Source organism: Astatotilapia calliptera, chromosome 11, assembly GCF_900246225.1.
Source record: "Astatotilapia calliptera chromosome 11, fAstCal1.2, whole genome shotgun sequence".
NCBI classification, from domain to species: Eukaryota; Metazoa; Chordata; class Actinopteri; order Cichliformes; family Cichlidae; genus Astatotilapia; species Astatotilapia calliptera.
Window position 1 is genome coordinate 10,961,743 of NC_039312.1, and position 22,826 is coordinate 10,984,568.

At 39.2% G+C, this 22,826-nt stretch overlaps 1 protein-coding gene across 4 annotated transcripts in view; it reads right to left on the minus strand.

Moving 5' to 3' along the window:
* The window catches only part of LOC113032123 (CUB and sushi domain-containing protein 3-like), a 245,265-nt gene that overhangs the window by 54,424 nt on the left and 168,015 nt on the right, over window positions 1-22,826 (minus strand). For 3 of the 4 annotated variants that reach the window (XM_026184799.1, XM_026184798.1, XM_026184796.1), the window contains 10 exons: window positions 21,188-21,304; window positions 20,787-20,996; window positions 18,918-19,106; window positions 17,786-17,963; window positions 10,041-10,186; window positions 9,597-9,677; window positions 8,756-8,869; window positions 3,275-3,463; window positions 3,012-3,158; window positions 1,570-1,758 (listed from right to left, as the gene is read on the minus strand). In XM_026184799.1, the coding sequence (XP_026040584.1) occupies window positions 1,570-1,758; window positions 3,012-3,158; window positions 3,275-3,463; window positions 8,756-8,869; window positions 9,597-9,677; window positions 10,041-10,186; window positions 17,786-17,963; window positions 18,918-19,106; window positions 20,787-20,996; window positions 21,188-21,304 (1,560 nt within the window). Of the gene's footprint in view, window positions 1-1,569; window positions 1,759-2,999; window positions 3,159-3,274; window positions 3,464-8,755; window positions 8,870-9,596; window positions 9,678-10,040; window positions 10,187-17,785; window positions 17,964-18,917; window positions 19,107-20,786; window positions 20,997-21,187; window positions 21,305-22,826 lie in introns of all 4 variants that reach the window. The other variant, XM_026184797.1, reaches the window with a different exon arrangement.

Below are 22,826 nucleotides of genomic sequence, written 5' to 3' on the forward strand. Positions count from 1 at the left end.
CAAAGAAATTAGGACTGACCACTTGTGGAAAATTGCATTCGGCTGTCTCAGAGTGAAAGTATTCATACTGCAGGGAGGTTATGAAAATTGAAGTCCCACATAAATATTGCACTGTTCTTATAAGAAGGTATTCAAGAAAGAAGTCATCTGAATGACCAAACAGCTATTCAATTATGCCAAATTATACAAAAGTACTTAATAATTAAAACCTCTTATTTTCACTGTGACTCAGTGGGGAATCTAAAAACACACTAATGATGTATAACAAAGTCATTAAAATGACAAGTGCAACCAAAAAAGTGACTGGTTCCAACACCAACTGTTCCTGACATGCAGGCGTACTCGAATGTGCCGAAAAACTTCTGCACAGCATTGTGTCCTTGGAAGTAAGTGCAATGTTAAACTTGCACAGAGCTCAGACCAAACAAAACACTTGAAGAAAGAGACTTTAAGGTGCTCATCTTTGGGTCGGACACACTGAACTGAGCCAGGAAACCTAACATCTGAAGGGCCGAACTAAACAGAAACGGTTATGCAAAGACACATATCTAACCACAGAGCTGCGATGATAATTGCATACTGTGAAGCATCAAAGGTAGGAATCTGCCAACGTGGCATGGAGCCATTACAATGCCCGTCAACACCGTGTGAGATAATCAATTGACATTCATCTGAGTACTGCTTAGTTGTAACTTGGCGGATACTAATCAAAACAACTAAAAAGTTTTCCACACTGCAGATGAAAAATGTTGGTGTTTGAAGTGCGATGATCAAAGCTTAGGTGGTTAAAGGGCCTGGTAATTATTTTGAGCCTTTGCTCTTTCTATGAGCAAAACTGATGGATTAATACACCGTGGATTCTCCGAGGTATCCTGCTTCAGACAGAATGAAAGCTTGAACATGCTGTAATGTGATCTTGGCCACTGCATAAAATAACAGATGGACAACATCTGTATGAATGTATCAGTTCATCTGCAGCCAAAGTTGAGTTTGTGCTTTGGAAAAGCGGTGTGCAATTAACAAACTGATGGAATCAATCACACGTGTGAAGTGTTTTTAAATCATTTAAAGTACATGACATACATATTTTCATTTCACTGCATCTTGATGAAATGCAATTGAGCACACCATCTGTTGATATTAATGCTGCCTGAGCATGTGTATATGTGTGTGTCTGTGCTAGCGCATGCAATCATGTGCACGTAAATGCACATATTCCACGTATGCACGCTGAAGAACCCAATTAGTTGAGTAAGGCAGAACAGCAGAGGACATTGCATCCTAATGGCAAGTTAGCCAAAGTAATTTGAAGAAGTGGAAATTGACAGAAGAAGGGAGGATTGATTTCTTTTTCCTTTCCACCTGACAGGACTCTGGGCTCTCAATCAGCCTGGTTTCAGTTCAGCTGCTAACAACACAGGAAGAGGGCTTGGGCTCAGACACTTAGGTGCTTTAAGCGCCTGCCTGTCTGGCTGTTGAGACTAAGGGTACAGAGGCAGTGACCAGAAGAATGGGTAGAGAGGCAGGCTAAAGGAGGAAATAAAAGCATGCCAGAGCCAATGAGCTCACCTTGACATGCAGGAACTGGCGCGTCCCAGGCGTAGTAGCCATAGGTGGTCTTCTTGCACACAGCTGTGCCCTTTCCAATGAGCTTGTACCCCCTGTCGCAGGCCCAGCGCACCACGCTGTTTAGATGACCCCCGGTCTGGCTCACTACAAAGCCATGTTGTGGAGAGTCTGGAGTACTGCAGTACATGGCTATGATAGAGGAGAAAGCAGGGGAGGGGAAGTGGGGAAAAAAAGAGCAAAGGCAAATAGAGGAGAGAGCCAAGAAAGAAGGCGAGGATGAAGTCGAAGAAAGAAAAGAGAGAGAAGGGTAAATAAAGAAGAGGAAAGGATGAGAGGCATTAGCAAAGCACCTCTAGAGAAAAACTGATGAACATTTTTCGTTACAGCGAGGCTCCATTTTCAATGCAGAACAATAATGAGGGGGGAACCGCCCGAGGAGTGTCACGTCTATTTAGAACTTGGGCTATGCACCACGCAGCAAAGGAAGCCCTCACCTATCACATTATTACCATCCCATTTTGGCTTATGGGCATGCACATATTCAATTTGCTTTTAACACATGCAGCGTTGGTGCATTCTGCATTTGTTCCCATCGCCTTCCTTCCTCCGATCTTACAGTCCATTGAACACAAAAAGGTAAATTCGATTTCTCGAATATGACCATCTCATGGCCCATGTGACGTAAAAAGCTGTGGGAGGGAGGGCTGCGTGCTTCAAAAAACGCTGTCAACCATTCCCTCAAATCAACATGACTTGGCGATAGCAGGGATTTAAGACGAAAGGACACATGCTGGAGTTTGAGTCAGTTCCCATTAAAGTCAATCAAGTCAAGGAGGAGCTTTCCTTACAAAATTCATCACACCAACTTGCTTTCACAGGAACACTCTCGTGCATTAAAGTTAATGGACAGACACCATGAAAAATGAATGTCTTTTGTGCTTTTTTTGTGTTGTTATTGATGCATTTCAAATGAAAGAAAAGATCGCTATGCTGCTCTTGCTTAGCAGCACTTGCTTTATTAAAGAGCTAATTAAGAATTCAAGCCTTTTGTAATTTTAGACATGCAAAGCTGCATGCCGCCCTTTAGTGACTGGTTTCCAGCCTCGTGCTTTTTTTCCCCGTGAGCGCCTATTGCGAGCTATTACCTGTAGAAATTGTTTTTGTAAACTGACTGCATATTAAAAAAAATAAATAAATCAATAGAAAACACAGCACACAGTGATAAAAATCCTTGGGTCATATTGTATTCACGGCCATTTCAAGTAGCTACAGCTGAGGTTCATACACATCTGTCTCTGTTTAGTGTTATTACATTTTCAACTGTACAAATTGTAGACCCATAGCTCTTATCACTCGTCTGCAGGTCAACATAAAATAAAACCAAATAGCATAGTAAAAAAATAGAGAATGATTATAAACTGGATACATACTTTGATACTCACCCACATATCTGATGTGGAAGCCGCGGCGGTTGGTGCCATGGTCGGAGGACCAGCGCAGGAGGAGCTGGTGGCCTGTGGTGTTCAGGCTGAAGGGTGTTTCAATATCACCACTGAGTGATGAGAGGCTCTGACTGTAGATGTTGGGACCTAAAGGCAATGACAAACAGCATGTGTGCTAGTGGCTGATGTTCTATTAGGCGATTGCCTGTTTATAATTTCAGTAATTTATTAAAAAACAAAAGAACACAAAGTTTTTTACCCACCATCAAAAATTTCCAAGATGTCAAACTCTTTTTCTGTCTGGAAGAGTTCAAAGTGCAAAGTGATGTTGTAGCCCTTCTCCACGTTGATCAGCCAGGAGCACATCTGAAGATTGGGGTAGTTATCAGGATAGCCCGGGCTTAAGATTACTCCTGTTGAGTCAAAACGGACCTCGTGGGCCGGGCATTGGACTGGTGGGAACAGAAACAAAATAAAGGTGAGATTGTTGGAGGAAAAAGAATTGGCAGAGAAAATGAGAAGAAGCAACAGAGGGTGGAAGGAAGATGAAAAGTAGCGGCAGAAAACGAGAGGCAGAGGAAAAAATTAGAGATGCAGTAAGACATGGATGAAGGGAAGATAGAGATGCTTCACTGTGACAGTAGAAATGATATTGTAAAAATAAGTAGTCCTGAAACAATTACATTTGAGCCAGAGTGATATTGCACCTTAGGGGTGAGCTTGTGAGTCTGCCGTTGTCACCAGGCTCCCCTGATATCAATCCATCAAATAATACTCAGCAGGTGAGACAGCTAACTTTGTATGGAAAAATGGTGTGTGTGTGTGTGTGTGTGTGCGTGCGTGCGTGCGTGCGTGCGTGCGTGTGCGTGCGTGCGTGTGTGTGTGTGTGTGTGCGTGCGTAGGATTTCGTGTGTATCAGGTCAGAACGTTCCCTTCATTTCCTGTTGGCTGGCATGTCTGAAATAATGACAGTCCTGTTTCTCTCTTTTCCTTTTCTCCGAGTAACAGAAGTTTCTCTTCTGGGCCACTAGTGAAGAAACATGATGCATACGAAAGGTTAATGCAAACGACTGTTCCAGATGAAAAGGTCATTGGAAAGCATCGGACATACAACAGAAGCAGAGAATTGTAACACAAAGCAGTATGAATATTCCCGCTGGTGACTCATTGTTAAAGTTTCAACTGGCTGAACTGCAATAGCCTTCGGCTCAAAGATAACAGGCACATATGATCCCAAAAAGAGCTTAAGCCAGTTATTTTCAACGAAACAATACATTTCTTTAAAAAAAAAAGAGCTCTCTGTGGGCACAAAGTTCAAGAAGAATTTCTCCATAAATCATCTGAACAACACATATATTAAATGTGTAAATATTTGTACACAGCTAAATCAATATTCATAAATACACTGATGGTATTCATTAGGGTGGCATCAAATCTCAGTACAATCTATTCCGAAAATAAATGAACATAAAAAATTATTGTGAACTAGCAGTCTTTCTTCACTACTATTCTTTGGATGTTTATAAGACACAGAATCTATATGGTTCTATATTTTTGTTATTTCCTGTTGTGTTTTGGAATATTCCTTCATTTTAACGCATCCTACTTAGCTTAGCGTGGTATATTTATGTGCGCTCTAATAGGCAAAGACAAAGAGCAATGTGTAAATGAATTACTTTTAAAATGTACAACAAGTAGATTGGAATGACATAAAAGCATGCGTTTTGTTTTACAGGGCACAAAAGCATAACTACAAAACCACGGCTCCCACAAGCACTTATTTTTCTCCTCACACCCAGAATGCTAATGTGAACTAAGGGCACATTGCACAGTAGTGGGTGGTGAGTCAGGACAAAGGTCAATCAGTCATATTTGGTCTGTTTTCTATTTACAGTTCATTACAAACAGCTATTTAAAAACCTCTGAAGAATGCACACTTCAAAAAGAAATAACACTGAATACATTTCTATACAGTTAAGTCTGTAGTGCTCCATTTTAACATAAGAGTTATGACTCTCGCTGGAAATATGGAGTTCAATGGGGTCTTTAGTTGATGCAGTTACATCAATTCCTGGTACTATTTGCTCAGCAGCAGCCTCTGCTTTACTGATACCAGTGGTATACTTGTTACAGAGCCTTCACAGTTCCAGGAAAATGATAAAAAACAATTGTTATAAGCAATTTGCTAATTTCAATTCTACAACTTCTTCCTACTGACTACTCTGGAGTTACTAACCCGAAAACTGTTCATACACTGCACAAATTCCCATTTGCCTCTGGCATTTCCACATGTTGGAGCGCTTTAAGATGCAGACAAAACAGACTCACCTGATAAGATCTAATTCACAGTAAATAGAACAATATAGCTGGTAAGTGCTTGTTATTGAAATAATTGCGCCTCCAATCCTTCTTTATTAAACTAAAGTTGTTGCCAAGCAACAAACACGTCCATCCACTGAGCACAGTTGCGGTTTAAACTGCTTTGCCTGAAACTTGCAGGTAGGGATTAAAATCTGAGTCACGAGAGGCTTCAAAACATTTTAGAAACCACATACTTTTACAGATGCCTTTTATGAAATAGGTTTATAAAATGCATTCATGGTGATTTGGCTCCAGTACAAATGTTGAGCACTGTATCCTACTGTGAGTGATTATAGAGACACTGGCTGAAAAATATATATGTACACTTCTAAATGATCATGAAAAAAAAAAACAAATCTAAAATTTATACCATAAATAACAAAAACACTAAATACCCAGTAAACAAAACACAGTGACATATGTTTTCTAATTTAAGAGGCATGTAGCCCTAATTTAACCTACACCTTACCTGGAGTCAGCATTAAGTAGCATGCAGGCTAACATCATTTGTTTAAGCTTAGCCAACAGCAGTTATTATATCTTCCACAGATGTTTTACCTTGTGGAAAACTACAACATTGCTGATTTCACTCAGAAAGTTGCACATATTGAATGCCAATGACACCCAGGGTTATGTATAAACTAATGTCGCACAAAAAAGTTTTGGTACGTATTGCAAAGACGAGGTTAGTGCGTCGTTTGTGTTCCTCCAACATCTATACGAATGTGACAGCAGCCGCAATACGACAACATTTATTGAGTTACACTAAACCTCAGTGTGGCAGATGGTTTAACCATCGCAGCAGTCAACTCGATGGTGGCTCTACCCTTGATTTAAGAAAATGTTTGACCTTCCTCACAGGCTTTTATAAAGACAGAGCTTGGGGAAATATCTTAAAAGCCAAGCATATTTAGGGGTTAAATTGCATAGCCATACAAGGACATTACAGTGTTATCTTAAAAGCATAAAATTACAATTAACATAGAGGCTGACAGCAAACAAAAGCGGAATACAGAGAGCACATGAGAATTCTTTTTCCTGCCCTTTCGGCAAGCTGTGACAAGAAGTGGCTCCTATGCAAGTTTACTGTGGCAGTCCCTTGGATGTGAATAGCAGGTCAACTCAAATTAAGTTCAACTTTACATGTCCCAAGGAGAGCAATTAGTTTCATGCTAGAGGTGGCACAAAGACATACCATATCCAACACGGTAAGATGAATTCTTGAATATAATGAAAAGGCAATCCATGAAAATGTCACATAATAAATTAGTCACTCTACAGCTATCTTAACTATGCTAATATGACGCTCAAAGCAAGATTTAAGGAGAGTCTGAACAAATGACTTGCAATCACTGACACATTTGAACACTTTAAAGATGTTGATTTAACACCTCTGCAGCTTTTTGCATTGTACCAGAGTATGGGCACATTCTCTTAGCAAAACTAATATAGTTTAGCAAATAGCTTGGTTTAGCTTAGGTGACTAAGCAGATCCACTTTTCTGGCAAAGTACAGTATTTACATTAGATGTTTTATGATGAATGAGAGCATTTGCTGTCCAACACAAAAATATTTTAGCGCTTCTCAAACAGCAATGTGAATTATTGTGTACTACTTGAATAGTCCCAACGTGTTTTGTAGTCAACTGTAGTCGCTCAAATTAAAACCTGTGAAAATATTTTAAGTGCAATGTGTGAATTTCTGATGCTATGAGCTAGCTGCTCTTGGCAGAGCTCTGTGTAGTCAGTAACACATGACAAGGTGAGCTGGCCGACCAGCCTTGGTGAGATGGCTTGAAATATTGCCCAGTACTCAAAAAGTGACTGAATGCCCTCTTTTGGCACTAGCGAAGTTTATCAGTTTATTCATATTGATGGAAATCAGCTGTTTTAACATACTGCTTGTTGCTGATACCCTTCATGTTGACATAATGTGATATAAGGACTCATACAGGACATATAAAAGATTTGGTGAAAAGAGATCTATATACCATACCTACCCTGATGAAATAAGCAATCAAGCTTTGTTTCGCATCCCCTTTATTCCAGCATGTCTAATAAGCTTATAACATGCTGCTCAACTTCATGCTGCTTGTGCTTTTGTAAATTATTAATATACTGAAAAATGCTAGGTAAGCCCAGTACACCACAAGTGAAGGTGGTTTGTTCTCTTTGCACACAAACACATCTGTCCATCTTAAATAATTCTAACTCAAATTATCATTTTTCAGGTCTCTCACCTTTGTGCCTATGTTAATTGAGCTACCTACTGACAGATGTTAGTTTGTGTGGCTGATTTGGATAGAAAAACACAAGAAAATCTGAGGTTTACGTATCTTGGATCAAACAGTTGCTGAGCCTAATCTTTGCTGTTGCTGTGTTTTTATTGTGAAACCTACCAAGTAATAATTAAAAAAAAATTAAAGTCAGTCAAATTCTGAACACAGAGGTAGCAGCAAAATCACAGCAGGGAGAAAACAAAGATATCAAGTCAGGCATCAACTAACAACAGCCAGGGATAAGCAAATAGGCTCCAAATAACTAGTCGTTCTCTACGTTGCTTTATGAATGCAGGCTTGAGGTTTGTCAAGCATCTGTCATGCCTTGATCACAAGTCCGATGCGATTACTCACTGTTTCTAGAAATACAAAGACAGAAATGCTCATCAAGTCAAGACTTGTAGACAAAGGACTTCAGGGCACTTCAAAAGATGTCTAACCACAGGGGATAGAAGGTTTCAGAGTGCTCTGTTGTGTGGAGCAGAGATTTACTGGCACGACAGGGAGGCTGAAGGCATTTGTTGTTTTGTCTAAACAAAATCTTTGATGCAGGCGACAGGAATTTCTTTTACTTTGCTCCTCGTTTGTAATTCCATCTTCAAAAGAATTATGGGTAAGCAAACATCAATCAAACCCATGAGACCGTTACGTAGGGGTAGAATATCTGTTTTTACAGCACGTGAAAACCTGCTGATCTGTAATTGGTTTCAAACTTACCCACTACAGTAAAACTGCTGGTTGTACGCAAATGGCAGTCTATGGACTTGGATCAGTAGTATTGTTACTCTGAATCTTGATAAATTGGAATAGAGCTGCTTTTTGCCACCTGGTGCCTGCTGGACGAGGCTCTGCTGGCAGTCTGTCAAATAATGCATCAGTGGGTGCTGCTTACTGTAACCAACCTGAGCACTGTGGTGTCAAGCACCACATAACATAAACAGGTTTGCATACACATATATTGTATATGTATGTGTGGGGGGAATGTGTACACACATTGTGAGGAACACTTAAACACACAAACACAAATGCAAAAAAATAAATAAATCAAACACAGAAAAATTTTAAACATACCCAAAGACTCCAAGTCACACTGAATGAAACCAACCTTGACAGACTGGTGGAGGTCCATCCATCTGTAGCCTTTCTCCAAGTCGGCAGGTCAGAATCTCACTGCCCACCAAGGTGAAGCCTGGCTGGCACGTGTACCGAATAATGTCCCCTGTGAGATCATTTACACGTGTAATCGCACACACACACACACACACACACACACACACACACACACACACACACACACACACACACACACACACACACACACACACAAAGGAGGAGGGGATGTGCAAAACATTTCTGTTAATAGTCCAACTCAAACACAAACACACACATACTTCCACACAAAGCTATGCTAGTAAAAAACTCCTCAGTCGCAGCACTTGAAACAGTAATCAGCAACACATTTTGTAATGAAGATTGACATCCCCTTAGCTAGCCAGAATACTGAAGGCACTTCATTACATTATAGAAGTTAGGCAGAAGCCCATGCACACACACACACTCAATTTTAAAGACAGAAAGTGAAGCCGCCACTAGCCACACGACTTCCACTTCACTTTCCTAATCAATTATGAACACTGAAAATACAAACAGCTTATAAGAAGAGCTAATTAGCCTTACCCTCAAATTAATACTTTAATGCACGGAGCATGAATAGATATAAAATTTCAAACGCGAGTAGAGAAAGATGAAAACGAAGAGCAAAGTGCAAGAAGGAACACATTTTTCATTTAAATGAAATCATATATTTAAAAGATATGTGTATACCAGTGTTTGTATACATAGTTACTTATATATAATTACATACACACAAATAATCTGCCTACTGCAAACTGATTTCACTTCACATTGTCTCTGGCTGGTAAACAAGCAAATAAAATAAGACAAACCTATTTCAAACTCATCATCTTCTGTTAAGATCGTAGCGTTGGCAACAGGAGGGGGTGGCTGACATGTTCTCAGCTGGTACGCTGTTGGGGAAAGGGCAAACAAACTGAATCCTTGAACAGAGTGAGAGCTGTGTGCACATTTGAAGGCAGAAATAAAGAGAGGCAAACGGTGTCTCTCCCATCATAATGAAACTTGATTAGATCAGAAATTGCCACCTATCACTGTTCATGATCATCAAAAAACAATCACTAATTTAGTTGAGATAGGGAGCGTTTTATTATTAATCAGCTCCTCTTTGAAAGGGTGTTTTAATAGCGCAAGAAAAAAAAAGCTTTAAACTGCATTTATCATTTATCATTAGAGCTGGAAGCAATGCTATGACAGAAGGTACTGAGAAGACTTAGGTTAGGCATGAGGTCTCCACTTAAGTTAGGAGACGTTACCGAAATAATGTAGCTCAAAGAAGCCGCTGGTGCTGAAGTCGCTGTGGAACTTGATGAGGACCTGATTGGCAGTGGTGGACACGCCCTCCTGTACAGAGCTGCCACTAAACTGACCGATTTGGGGCGAGCTCTGGTCAGGTCCGTCCCTAGTGCAGAAATATAGAGGTGGAGAAAATAAAGGAAAGAAATGAAGGGTGGAGAAAGGAGGGAGGCAGAAACAGAAAATCATTTCTTTCCTTTATACACCAGTTTGCTTTAACAAGTTGCTGGAATCAAAGAGCAGGTCAGCGTGTCCCATGACAGACTCCAAAATGTTTCTCAGCAATCAAGAGTCAAAGATATATAAAAATGTATTGAGCATAATTCAATTCAATAAAAAAAACAAAAAACCCATCATCCTAATTACACGGATGCCATGTCTAAGGCATCTCTTGGACAACGTCACACTTTGAGGATTTGGGAAGTGTGGAACTGAAGGAATGGCGTGTACTGAAGTATCTTGTTTGAGCTGGAGCTCAGCCTCAGGATAAAATTCTTGATTTATGAGTAAAGAAAGCTAGCATAAGCAGCCTGCGTAGGTTGGGGTTACAGCATTACAACTGTTTGGTTGAGTGGACCTCTCCTGAAAAGTGGCAGTTAAAGAAAGACAGATACCTAATTAGGAAGCCTCTAGCATGCCTCCCTGAAGAGACATCCGGCACGTCTGACTGGGAGGAGACCCCAAGGCAGACCCAGAACATACTTATACATTCCAGCTGGCCTGGGTGGACCTCAAGATGCCCCAGATAGAACCTGGAGAAAGCGTCTAAAATGGATGAATAGATAGACGCTGGATTGGATATTGTGACACGTTATATCTTGAACGGTAATTGTGTGGATGCTTTAAGCATCCACACTATTGAGTTCCTCTTGGGACTTCCGTACACTTTTTGGCACTTAACTACTTCCACAATTTTCAGCCGATTTTCACCGTTCAAATTTTAAAATATTCTGCTATTTCTGCTAATTCCTGCTATGTCTTTTGGTATTTTTCACTATTATACTTTTTAAAATATTAAGCTTAATTTGTCCCATTGAAATGAATGGGAAACTTCTGCAATTCTGCTAAAATTTGCTTGTTTCTGAAACTTAACTACTTCCTCATATTTTCACGTAGAACAACCATTCAAACTTTAAAATGTTCTCAAATTATTGGGCTATTCAGGTATGATTCAGCTTTTTCAAATCTTTTACCGTTTTACCTTTATGCCTCTTAAAGTTTTCAGTTGCAAAATTGTGATTTTTCACAAAATACATGCGTTGTTATGGTTGCTATGCACTTGGCTTCCAGTGTGCCACTGAAGGTTTTGCAGTCTTCTCTTCATGTCCGAACAACTTCTTGCTACTTGCTCAATCTTCACTCAACTTCCACAAATTATACATCAAAACATAGGTATTTTTGCTGGGTTTCCGAAAATGTCACTATCATTGTTGTGGTATTCATAGAACTTTCGCAAATCTCCTCAGACCAACACAATGTCGGAAAACTCTCCATATAAAGTCAATGGAGAGTTTGTTCAAAATCACCGCTGCATTTCTGTAATGAGAGGCATATTCGAATCGTCATATCTCCTTAACGAAGCAAAGTTAAGACATGAGGCTTGTCCCGGTATATCTTCAGACACTCGTGACGCTCACAATTCAAGAATTTCTTTCTCACGTATTACCGTTCTGAAATGAGTTGGACTTGTTTGAGGGTAGGAAATTCGTCCGTCGCTCAGATTTCTTCAAATTTCAAACCCTGGAAATGAACCACTTTTTTCTCTCGTCATAACTTTTTGTTGGATTTCCACAGAGACCTGAAAATTTCCATGACTGTTCACCAAAGCCTGCTGTCTCTTACGGGGAAAGAATGATATCGATACTCCAAATAGATTTCGAGTTACAAAGCGTTGTTTGAGGGCAAGTCAAGCCAGTTTTTGCTTCGCTCTACTCAGTTATGGTGCATTAGAAGTCAAATATCTTTAATAATTCACATTTTAATGATAAATTGTCAACACTGGAAGATTCCCCCATCTCTTCTGAACAAAACGGTGTAAGAATGACCGCTCTAGCCCCTACGGTTAGGAAATTATGGTCATTTGTTTGAGGGGAGTCGTCATTATGAGAAATAAGCTGCAATAATCCTGTGCCTCTCTGTGCTGCGTGTGTAAATAGATGCACCTGTTTTGGCGGGAAAAAGTACACAGGCTCTCTGATTGGTGGATTCAAATTCAGCAGCTCCCAGGCTGACCTAGAAACTTACTTCTCTCTCCCTGTGCATCTTTTTGCTGATTTTTTCATTTAACAAGTATATTTGAGGGACCCTCAGCATGTTCAGCATTTTTTCAGCTGTCCATTTTGCTTTTCCAATTTTTCTGTTTAACTTATTACTATTGTGCTAAATCATACTATTTCTGCTATTTTATAAGATTTGTGCAAAATATAGTATTTCTGCCAAATATAGTATTTCTGATTATTTATAGTTTTTCTACTAAATCATAGTACAGTATTTCTGCTTTTTATAGGATTTGTGCTAAAACATAGTATTTCTACTAAATGTAGTATTTATGCTTAATCATACTATTTCTGCTTTTCATAGAATTTGTGCCTAATATAGTATTTCTGCTAAATTACAGTATTTATGCTTTTTATACTATTTGTGCTAAAACATAGTATTTCTACTAAATGTAGTATTTATGCTTAATCATACTATTTCTGCTTTTTATAGGATTTGTGCCTAATATAGTATTTCTGCTTTTTATAGGATTTGTGCCTAATATAGTATTTCTGCTTTTTATAGTATTTGTGCTAAAACATAGTATTTCTACTAAATGTAGTGTTTATGCTTAATCATACTATTTCTGCTTTTTATAGGATTTGTGCTTAATATAGTATTTCTGCTAAATTATAGTATTTCTGCTTTTTATAGTATTTGTGCTAAAACATAGTATTTCTACTAAATGTAGTATTTATGCTTAATCATACTATTTCTATATATTTCTGCCAGGTCCCCAGGCAGCCAATCCTGTGAGGACTGAGACATTCAAATTTTCAAATCAGGGCCTGCACGGCTTCCCAGCCAATCATATGTGTCCTGAGGCATTCAAATTTGCATATTGGGGCCTTCATGGCTTCTAAGCCAGCCAATCATATCTGAGGGCTGAGGAATTCAAATCCACAAATCAGGGCCTGCACGGCTTCCCAGCCAGCCAATCATATATGTGGTCTGAGGCATTCAAATTTGCATATTGGGGAATTCGTGGCTTCTAAGTCAACAAGTCATCCATGTCATATATCTCTAAAAATTCATATTTTAATGATAAATTGTCAACACTTGAAGATTCCCCCATCTCTTCTGAACAAAACGGTGTAAGAATGACCGCTCTAGCCCCTACGGTTAGGAAATTATGGTCATTTGTTTGAGGGGAGTCGTCATTATGAGAAATAGACTGCAATCCGGTTGTTCAGTGATGACGCGACGAATCCTACTTCCGGGTCTAAAGTAGTCTGCGTTTAATATGGCATTTGTGTTGTTAACATGTTTAATGTTATGTATTTTCTTCTATTTGATCTCAAAAAGCTCCTAAAACAGTCAGCGATCACTGTTGACCTCCCTCGGCTTTTATTACCGCTAATCATTTATTTAAGCTCAGTTTTTAAAACCTTAGGATGTAACTACAGCCCAGCCCATGCAGCAGTATATGAATGACTAACCTCGTATTGTGGATGGATTATCTCAGTTGTTCTCCTGGCTGAAGTTTGGTCCGTTTACAGCATCCTGCCATGCAATTACATTTGTTCCTGACCACCGAGAACACTCACGGTAACTTTTATCAAGTGGAAAAAAAGTTAGCTTGTTTATATTATGCTAACATAGCTGTGTCGCTAGCGGTCACGTAGCACATCATTATATACCAGCTAGCCAAACTTCAGTAACCCTACAAACGTCACTGCTGTTTAGCTTTCTGTCTTCATTTATGTTGGAAGTGATAACAGAGCTGTACGTTTTAATTTGTTTCCAAAACCCCGCAGTCAGGACATGCTATATTGTATTTAGATAGAAGCTAGCGAGCTAACTCCCTGCTAACTTCTAACTCCGTTAAATGTCATAAATTCTGTTTTCATGGATGCCTGGATGTTAAACTCAATTGTTACACCTGGTAGAGCAGAACGCTGATCATTTTATTAAAGATGAAAGACTTTAGACAGTTTTTCAACTCACAGTAATGCCATAGTGATCGTTTGATATATGGACCTGCAGCGGAGTTTAGACCCAGACACGGCTAGTGACGTCAGACTGAACAACCGGATAATCCTATGTCTCTCTGTGCTGCGTGTGTAAAAAGATGCACCTGTTTTGGCGGGAAAAAGTGCACAGGCTCTCTGATTGGTGGATTCAAATTCAGCAGTGTGTGTGTGTGTGTGACAGAGAGAGAGAGAGAGAGAGAAAGAGAGAGAGAGAGAGAGAGAGGCCTTTTAATGGGATGATCTCATTCTAAGATTCAAATTCAATATATTTAGACTGGTTGACTGAATTGGATCTTGTGTGTGTGTCTCTCTGTGCATGTGTGTTTCCTTATGTGTACATATTTGTGATTGTGTGGCTATTATATTTTTTTTTGCTGATTTTTTTCATTTAACAAGTATATTTGAGGGACCCTCAGCATGTTCAGCATTTCTTCAGCTGTCCATTTTGCTTTTCCAATTTTTCTGTTTAAGTTATTACTATTGTGCTAAATCATACTATTTCTGCTATTTCATAAGATTTGTGCTTAATTTACTATTTCTGCTTTTTATAGGATTTCTGCTTAATATAGTATTTCTGCTAAATGTAGTATTTATGCTTAATCATACTATTTCTATATATTTCTGCCAGGCAGCCAATCCTCTGTGCGGACTCAGACACATATCACATATCAGGGCCTGCATGGCTTCCCAGCCAGCCAATCATGTCTGAGGTCTTCCGTTTCCTCTCTCGTCATATCTCAGCGACGGTTGTACAAAGAGCAATGAAAATCGCAGTCAAAGTACACCAAAGTCCGCTGATTCACCCAGTACAAGAATTATGCCTCTAGTCCACCTAGTTTTTGAGTTACACAACGTTTTGTAACTCCAAAAAACGGCGTTTTTCGCCTCTCACCGGGATCTAATTCTGACTGCTCATCACCCTGTTTTTCAAAACGGCTCCTCTCTTTCCCAGTGGCGCAGTTGGTAATGACACGGGTCTGCAAGCCAAAGATCGTGGGTTCGATTCCACCTTGGTCAACATGTTTTTTTCCCTACAAATTAATACACTGTCACAGACCAGTAATTCATATTCATCATTTATTACAATTCTGCAAACTTTTATGATTTTACCAGCTTTTCTAATATGGACCTCACATTCTTAACACTCCATGGCACAAATACTCTTACCTTTAGGCTCTGTGTATGTGTGTGTGTGTATCAATATTTCTCCCATTTTAAAGTATTACTCCTCCATAATTGTATTTCTGTTAAATCAAAGTACTTTTACTACATCTTAGTACTTCTGCTCAATCATAGTATTTCTGCTAAATCATTGTTATTATGCTATATTGTAGTATTTCTGCTCAATCATACTATTTCTACTATATTATATTTTTCTTTCTAAATATAGCATTTCTGCTATATAATTGTATTTCTGCTATGTTATAATATTTGTGCTAAACCAGAGTATTTGTGCTGTATCATAGTATTTCTGCCAAATTATAATATTTGTGCTAAAACATAGTCTTAATTTAAAATTACAATATTCATAGTTCATCACAGTGTCTCTGGTAAATCACAGTATTTCTGCTATGTTGTACTATTTTTCTAAATCATAGTGTTTCTGTAATGCTTAAGTATTTTTGTCTAAATATATTCTTTCTGTTATCTTATACTATTTCTCCTAAATTCTTGTATTTTTGAGAAGTTATGTTTCTGGTAAGTTACAATATTTCTGCTAAGTTCTGCTATGCTATTGTATTTCTGCCAAGTATTATGTTTCCTCTAAGATATTGCAGTTCTGCTAAGTTATTCCATTTTAGCAAAGTTCCTTTGCTTCTGCAAAGTTTTTACAATTTCTGCAACTTTTCAGCTTTTTCAGCTACTTTTTGCATACAGCTTCAGCTTTAAAGCATCCACACTGCATTTTCGCAGGAAATGCAAATTTTTCTAGTTAGGGTTTGCTATTTGACTCACTGGATTAGCTTTAGAGTTAGGAGAGGCTTTTCCTGAGATTTCTCAGGAAATTTACTGACAGCAATCTGTATATCCCTACTGCAACATTAAACTACATTTATGGACAACATGTTCCCCTGCTGAAAGATGAAAAGACAAATTGGTGGATGGCTGTGGGGTAATAATAGAAGCTGTCATTAGCAGTGAAGCCATTTCTGAGCCATGCATTAGCTAGCAGCTCTAAAACAGAGAATCAGCTGCCCTAATGAGAGCGCAGAGAACTTTCAAACCCTTGCAGGTGCATGGCCGTGATCTATGTCTGGAGTAAAATATCATGTTAGCATGCAAAAACAACCCAAACAGTACTTTTCTTTGGGCATAAAAAATGCACCAGAAGACAGCACTTTTCTATTATGTATAAATGTTATTTTTTAACAAGAGAAGTGTATTTAATTACTGGCACTTTCAAGCAGCTCCAGGCTTTCTTTTCTAAATCACACTAAATGTTTTTTTTTGTTATATTTGTTCACCTTAAATATTGTATATACTGGAAGTCTTACTGCAGTTTCTTTTAAGAGAGATCAACAAAATAAGAGACAGCAGTCAGGCAGGGAAACAAAATGTTACCATCAAGGGACAGATTGTTTATGCGCCATTTGATTTGAAAACAGTAGTGCCAGCGGCTCCCTCCTCCCATACCATCAATGGCAGCCCTGGATGCTGGAAGGCATTTCCCTCCCATATTACCCATGAGGGCCGCTCTATGACTGCCTCAGACAACAGAGAGGATGCAGAAAGATACAGGGAAAAGGGGAGATGGGGAGATAGTGGCTGGAGTGACAGGAGGCAGGTAGTATTGTTTACTGTCGTACAACTATCTGTAAAGTTTCTCAATTGTAAACAGACATCCCAAGCAACTCAAAGTTGATGTTTTCATGCTGATACACATTTCTGTCTTTTATGGTACACTTGCTGGGGGATCTAAAGTAAAAGCAAAAGTTTGGGGGAGTAAAGAAAGGGAGCGCAGTGATTCAGACTTGAATTTCTTTTAGTTAGTTAGTCACATAAAAACAATCTAGTTGTACAGAAGGATGGAAAAAGATTTTGTTAGTAAAAGAAAGGCGTAAATGTCAGGACATATTTTCACAATATTTGTTGTCATGTCTGGTTGTTGTCATAAGCTGTGAACGTAACTTACTTAACTGGCCTCTGGCCTTAAAACATGTTTGCTTTGTAAAGCTCAAATTAATTCGTTATTCAGCAAGAATGTCTCGAGACATTTGGCTAGCACCATTCTGTGTTTGTCTGTGTGGGGTTTCTGCAGGTACTACAACTTCCTCCAACAGTCCAAAGACCTGCATGTTAGACTAACCGGTGAATGTAAATTGGCCCTAGGTGTGGATGTCTGTCTCTCTGTGTGAACCCTATGATGGGCTGACAACTGGTCCAGGATACCTCTCCCTCAAAGTCATGAGTTTCACGAGTGCTATAAGCTGATGATTGATAAATAATGTCATACTGAGAGAGAAATGAGGGCTTACCACACAGTGATGTAGTCGTAGATTGGCTCGGTATTGATAACGGAGAAATTTATGTAGATGCCGTACCCAGGGGGTACTCTGACGGTCCACATGCAGTCCTGGAAGTGTGGATACTCGGCTGGGTGTCCAGGAGAGTAAATTGTGCCATTCATGGATGTTATATTCCCGCCACACAGAGCTAGAGGAGGGAAGAGAGAAAGCAATGTCGGACAAAAATAGAAAGCCAGTCATACCTCAAGTGATAAAAGCTTTTATGGTTGTATTGCCACTAACAGTTGATAAAATAAACCATAACGGCGTGTTATTGGGTTATCACCCAGATACTGGGGGGGAGAATGCACCTGTTAGACACAAATGCAAGGAATGGTTACTGGCTGTTGTGAAGTAATGATGATGACTGATTTTGACAGCAAAACTCCCTCTATCAAACCCCCTTAGATGCTTAAATCTGACTTTGAACTAGGAGTCAAAGCCAAAGCATTACCCACAGGATAAAAAAAAGAAGTGCTGTAAACCTGACAGGAGCAATACAGCATGTAAGAACCAAAACAACATTTTAAGGCAAATATAAAACTATCGTGTGGTCTTATAAAGTCTGCTGTTGCATCGTTTAACTGATGAAAGATTGTTTAGCGTACCTGAGTGACATCTAAGGCGACTCCTTTAGAATTACATAAAAGACCAGCATGTTCGGATTTGCATTAAAGACTTGAAGATGCTCCATGTATCATTATAATCGCTAAGCATCAGTTTATAGTTCAGTAAAATAGTGTTGAATAGCTGGTGAGTCTCATGCTTTGATGTGCTAGAGTAAAAGACAGCACAACAAGCAGACTGTATTCTATTATAAAATGAACTATTTAAAATAACAAAGACATTTTTTTGTAATGGAAAGGAATCTTCACCTTTACTTTAGTTAGGTGCACAAATATTTAAATATTTTCCTACTGATTTTGAAACCAGAAACATGAAAGAGCATTTTGAGATGAATAAACAGAATATGTTGATTCACCAAATATAAGAAATTCATAGGAAACATTTAGACACTGAATAGATCGAGTGCCAATTTTTTTCTGCATATGAATGACACTTGGTGCAAGGACACTGCTGAGAGGGGACCTAAGGCACTCACCTTCACAGCGGGGGATGGGGTGGTTCCAGTTTCTGCTGATTCCATGCAGACATGTGAGCGACTGTTCTCCAAGAAGAGTGTAACCTGGCAGGCACTCAAAGGAAATGGTCATCCCCACGCTGTAGTCCTGTCCGATCACTATGCCGTTACGAAACGGCCGTGGGTCTGGGCACCTCTGTAGCTCATATGCTGGGGGGGAAAGTAAAACCCATCCAAGACAAAAAGGATCATAAAACACAGAATTCAACACTGGGGTAAAAATAATAATCTTCAAGGACATGTGGTATGCAATGTTTCAGAAAATGCAAAAGGTTTTCTTTAATCCTACAACCTCAGTGGAAGAAACTGCCGTGTATACCTAATTACAAAACTTTCTCCCTTGTCTGTACCTAATGGGCTTTTACGTGTCCTGTTAGAGAGCGCTTCAATCTTCTTTCACGGCACTTGCAAAACCCAATTTCAAAGTGACCATAGGAAGCTTATTTAAAATCTCATAATTTTAACTTTGATTAAAAATTGATTAAAAACAATGATTAAATGCATATAACGAGCAAAGCCCTACAAACTGCCACCTGCTAAGAAAATGTTTATATCCTTTAGCCTCTAAATTTCATCTTATATGTAAATGTTGCATCCATCACATCAAATCTGTTTTCTTTAACTTAGGTACTACTGATTTTGACAGGCAACACTGTTACATCCCTGTTGTAACACATGGATTTTAGTAATGCACAGCAGCAGGTTGGAAAATGTCTTGAAATTAGCCTTGATGAGCTGCATAAGAGTGACTATTTATCGTTCTGCTGGCTCACAGCAAAAACTGGAAAATTACGTGAATGAGAATAGTTGAATCTGGTTGTAATAAAACACATACATACATGTGAGGACATAGAGCAGGAGAGAAACAAACAGATAATAAATTTAGCCATATTATTTGCATGTTGTGTGAACACTAGGCATCTAAGGATTTTGTTTTTGTTTGAACAGGCTTTCTACTGAGAATTTGTATTTAATCATTATTTATTTATTTTAAACCTTTCGTCTGTTTTAATGTGTCTTATTGTATTTTTCTGTTGCCTATTATGGCACTTAATGCTCTTATTTACTTTAATCTTTTTGTGTACCTCGCTTTGACTGTCTGTGTATCCTAATATTACTTACTTCATTGTTGTGGGGACAGAGTCACCAAATTTTGCCAGGGTGTTATAGTGATGTAAATAAGTCACAAAGGAAAAGCGTGGGCTGTTCAACAGGGGTAGTCTTTACTTTTGAAGAGAATACCTCACCTTCTTACGCTTTGCAAACCTATTATATGAGCAAAATATCTAACAGACTACAGTACAGGGAAAGACCTAAAATCATGATATGGACACTTGGTTATCATTTGTTATGACTATTTTTGATGCTGTACTTTACATGGTTAAAAAACAACAACAAAACAAACAAACAAAAAAAACTTATCTCATATTAGGCCTTTATGCAGTCCCTCAGTTCACTGTCTATCTGAGATGTGCCATTTTAGCTCCTGTCTCTTTAAGGTACTCTCCCTAAATGTTCCCTGTTTTTTTCTGATTGGCTAACCTCCAGGGGCATTCTGAGAGACAGCACCCAGTGCTCGTGAGGTGTACCTACTGTGCTTTGGAGACATGCTGTACCTTTAGCAAATTCTCAATAACTGTGATAAAAGAAAAAAAATTGAAAAGCTAGAAAACATTCAGAGGCCTAAACTTTTAAAAGATACTTTCACATACAGCTCATACTTGCATGACATTATAATATGTACATATATCGTGCATGTGTAGACACACAGAACAGAAAATAAGGACAACAATGCACGTCCTCTTAGGCTACACTGTTTTTCTCTCTCACCCTGGTAGACAATTTGGAAGCCGGGCTTGTTCTGGGAGTAGTCGCTATGGAAGAACAGAGTAGTCTCATGGGTGGTGCTGAAGAGAGGATTGGGCAGCGTGGGGCCACTGAACCGATCAATCACTGTTCCTGTCTCAAGGCTCCCACTGCGGATCTCCAAATAGTCATGAACAGGCTCTGTGGAGAAGTTCAGAAACTGGAGATGGATCCCTAAAGAAGAGGAAAGAGAAGGTTAATGGAAGAGGTAAACCCAAGAGCACATGAATGAAGTAAACGAGAGCAAAGAGTGGCTATTCCTGTCAAATATTGTATTACACTTTTATACACACTAGTACTTATACATGCTTGAAATTAGCAGTTTGTTGAGTTACACAGGAGAAGAGAGAGGAGAGGTTACAGACCGAAGCCAATAGGGAGTTGAACTCTCCAGCTGCAGTCCAGGCTGCTTTGGTAATTCCCTGGAAAGCCTGGGCTGAGGATGACGCCGCTGAAGTCTGTCATGGAGCCGCCACACTGAGCTGAGGGAGACCAACCAAGGAGAAAGAACATGTCACTTCTCCATGGAGCAGCTCAGTGGGAAAACAAAGAAAAACAATGACTAGAGGGCTGGATATTCAGGGAGGGCAAAGAGCACTGTGTCTTTGTGTGAGTGAAAGTTTCAGCACACGCATAAATGTTACGTATGTTGTGCATGTGTATCCTACACATTCTTAATATACATGTATAGTCTATATATATATATGTATATATATATATATATATATATATATATATATATATATATATATATATATATATATATATATATATATATATATATATGTTTATGTGCAGAGCAGAGAAGGGTCTTTGTCTGTTGGATTATGTCTTGTGCTTGTCCATCTCTTCTTGGAAAAAAAAACAAGCAGACCAAGGCACCCTCCTTGCTCAGTGGTGCTTTAAATCAAAATAAATGAGAGTGTCACTATTCAATAGTCTAACTCAGTTTTGCTCAGTGGTGAAGGTGATTACTTCAACCTCCCACCTGCAACACCCCACCCTCTCTTGTTTGACTGAGTGCATTAGAGAACACTTAGCTTGCTGTGAAGGTTATACCCCTCTCTTGTGACACACAACCTAGTCTTACATGAACACCCAGGTGGTGTAATCTTATAATCTTAAAACTAAATCATTCCTGCTTTTCCCATCACAACCCCAACAGGCGCATTTGTGTGGCAAATGGTGGAGAACGCAAGTGATATTGCTGCTATTTCTTTGGGGACTATCAACCAAGACCAAAATGAGGCACAAACTATCTTGGGAGGTAATTGTGTTCCTGGTAGTGGGGAGGGGGGACGGGCTTGACCTGCTTGTGTATGAAATAAAAGAGAAGACGAGAGGCACTTAAAAGGGTGTTATACGTTTGGTGCAGGGGCATCCAAAGCCTTTGATGTGGGTTTATCAGCAAACAAAATGAATACAGATCCTGGGGTGTTCAGGGAAGCGTATGTACTGTAAACGAGAGAAGACTTAAGCTAACGAGTGAACGCACACATCCGAGAACATGCCTATCGACAGCAAAGCCAGGATTTATGTCTGCAGTGAACGATGAAAACCACAGGAACAGAGTATTTACACAAAGAGCTCTTTGAGTAACCGTGCAGTTTTGTCTGTGTGTGCAAGAGTGCATTTATCACATTGCATATGTTTATGTATATGTATATAACTGAGAGGAGCAGGGTGCAAGCGAACAGCGAGGCGTCAAAGAGAATGTGGAGTTCTTCGTTGGTAATCTCTGGAAACTATCACTGTGACAATCAACTTGAGAGGAAGTGTCGGGGGAGACAAGGGAGTCTCATCAGGAGTATCAGAAATCAAACAGCACACTCAGATGGTGCAAAGCCTTATTGATTTTCAACCGAAGGGGAAAGCAGAAAATTCATAATCCCTAACCCCCTCAAGGCATCTATTCCCAGCCATCACACCTCCCAACCCCCCGATCGTACAATAAAATTCTCCTAATACAATAAAATGCCCTCTTTGAGGCTGCTGAGCTATCGG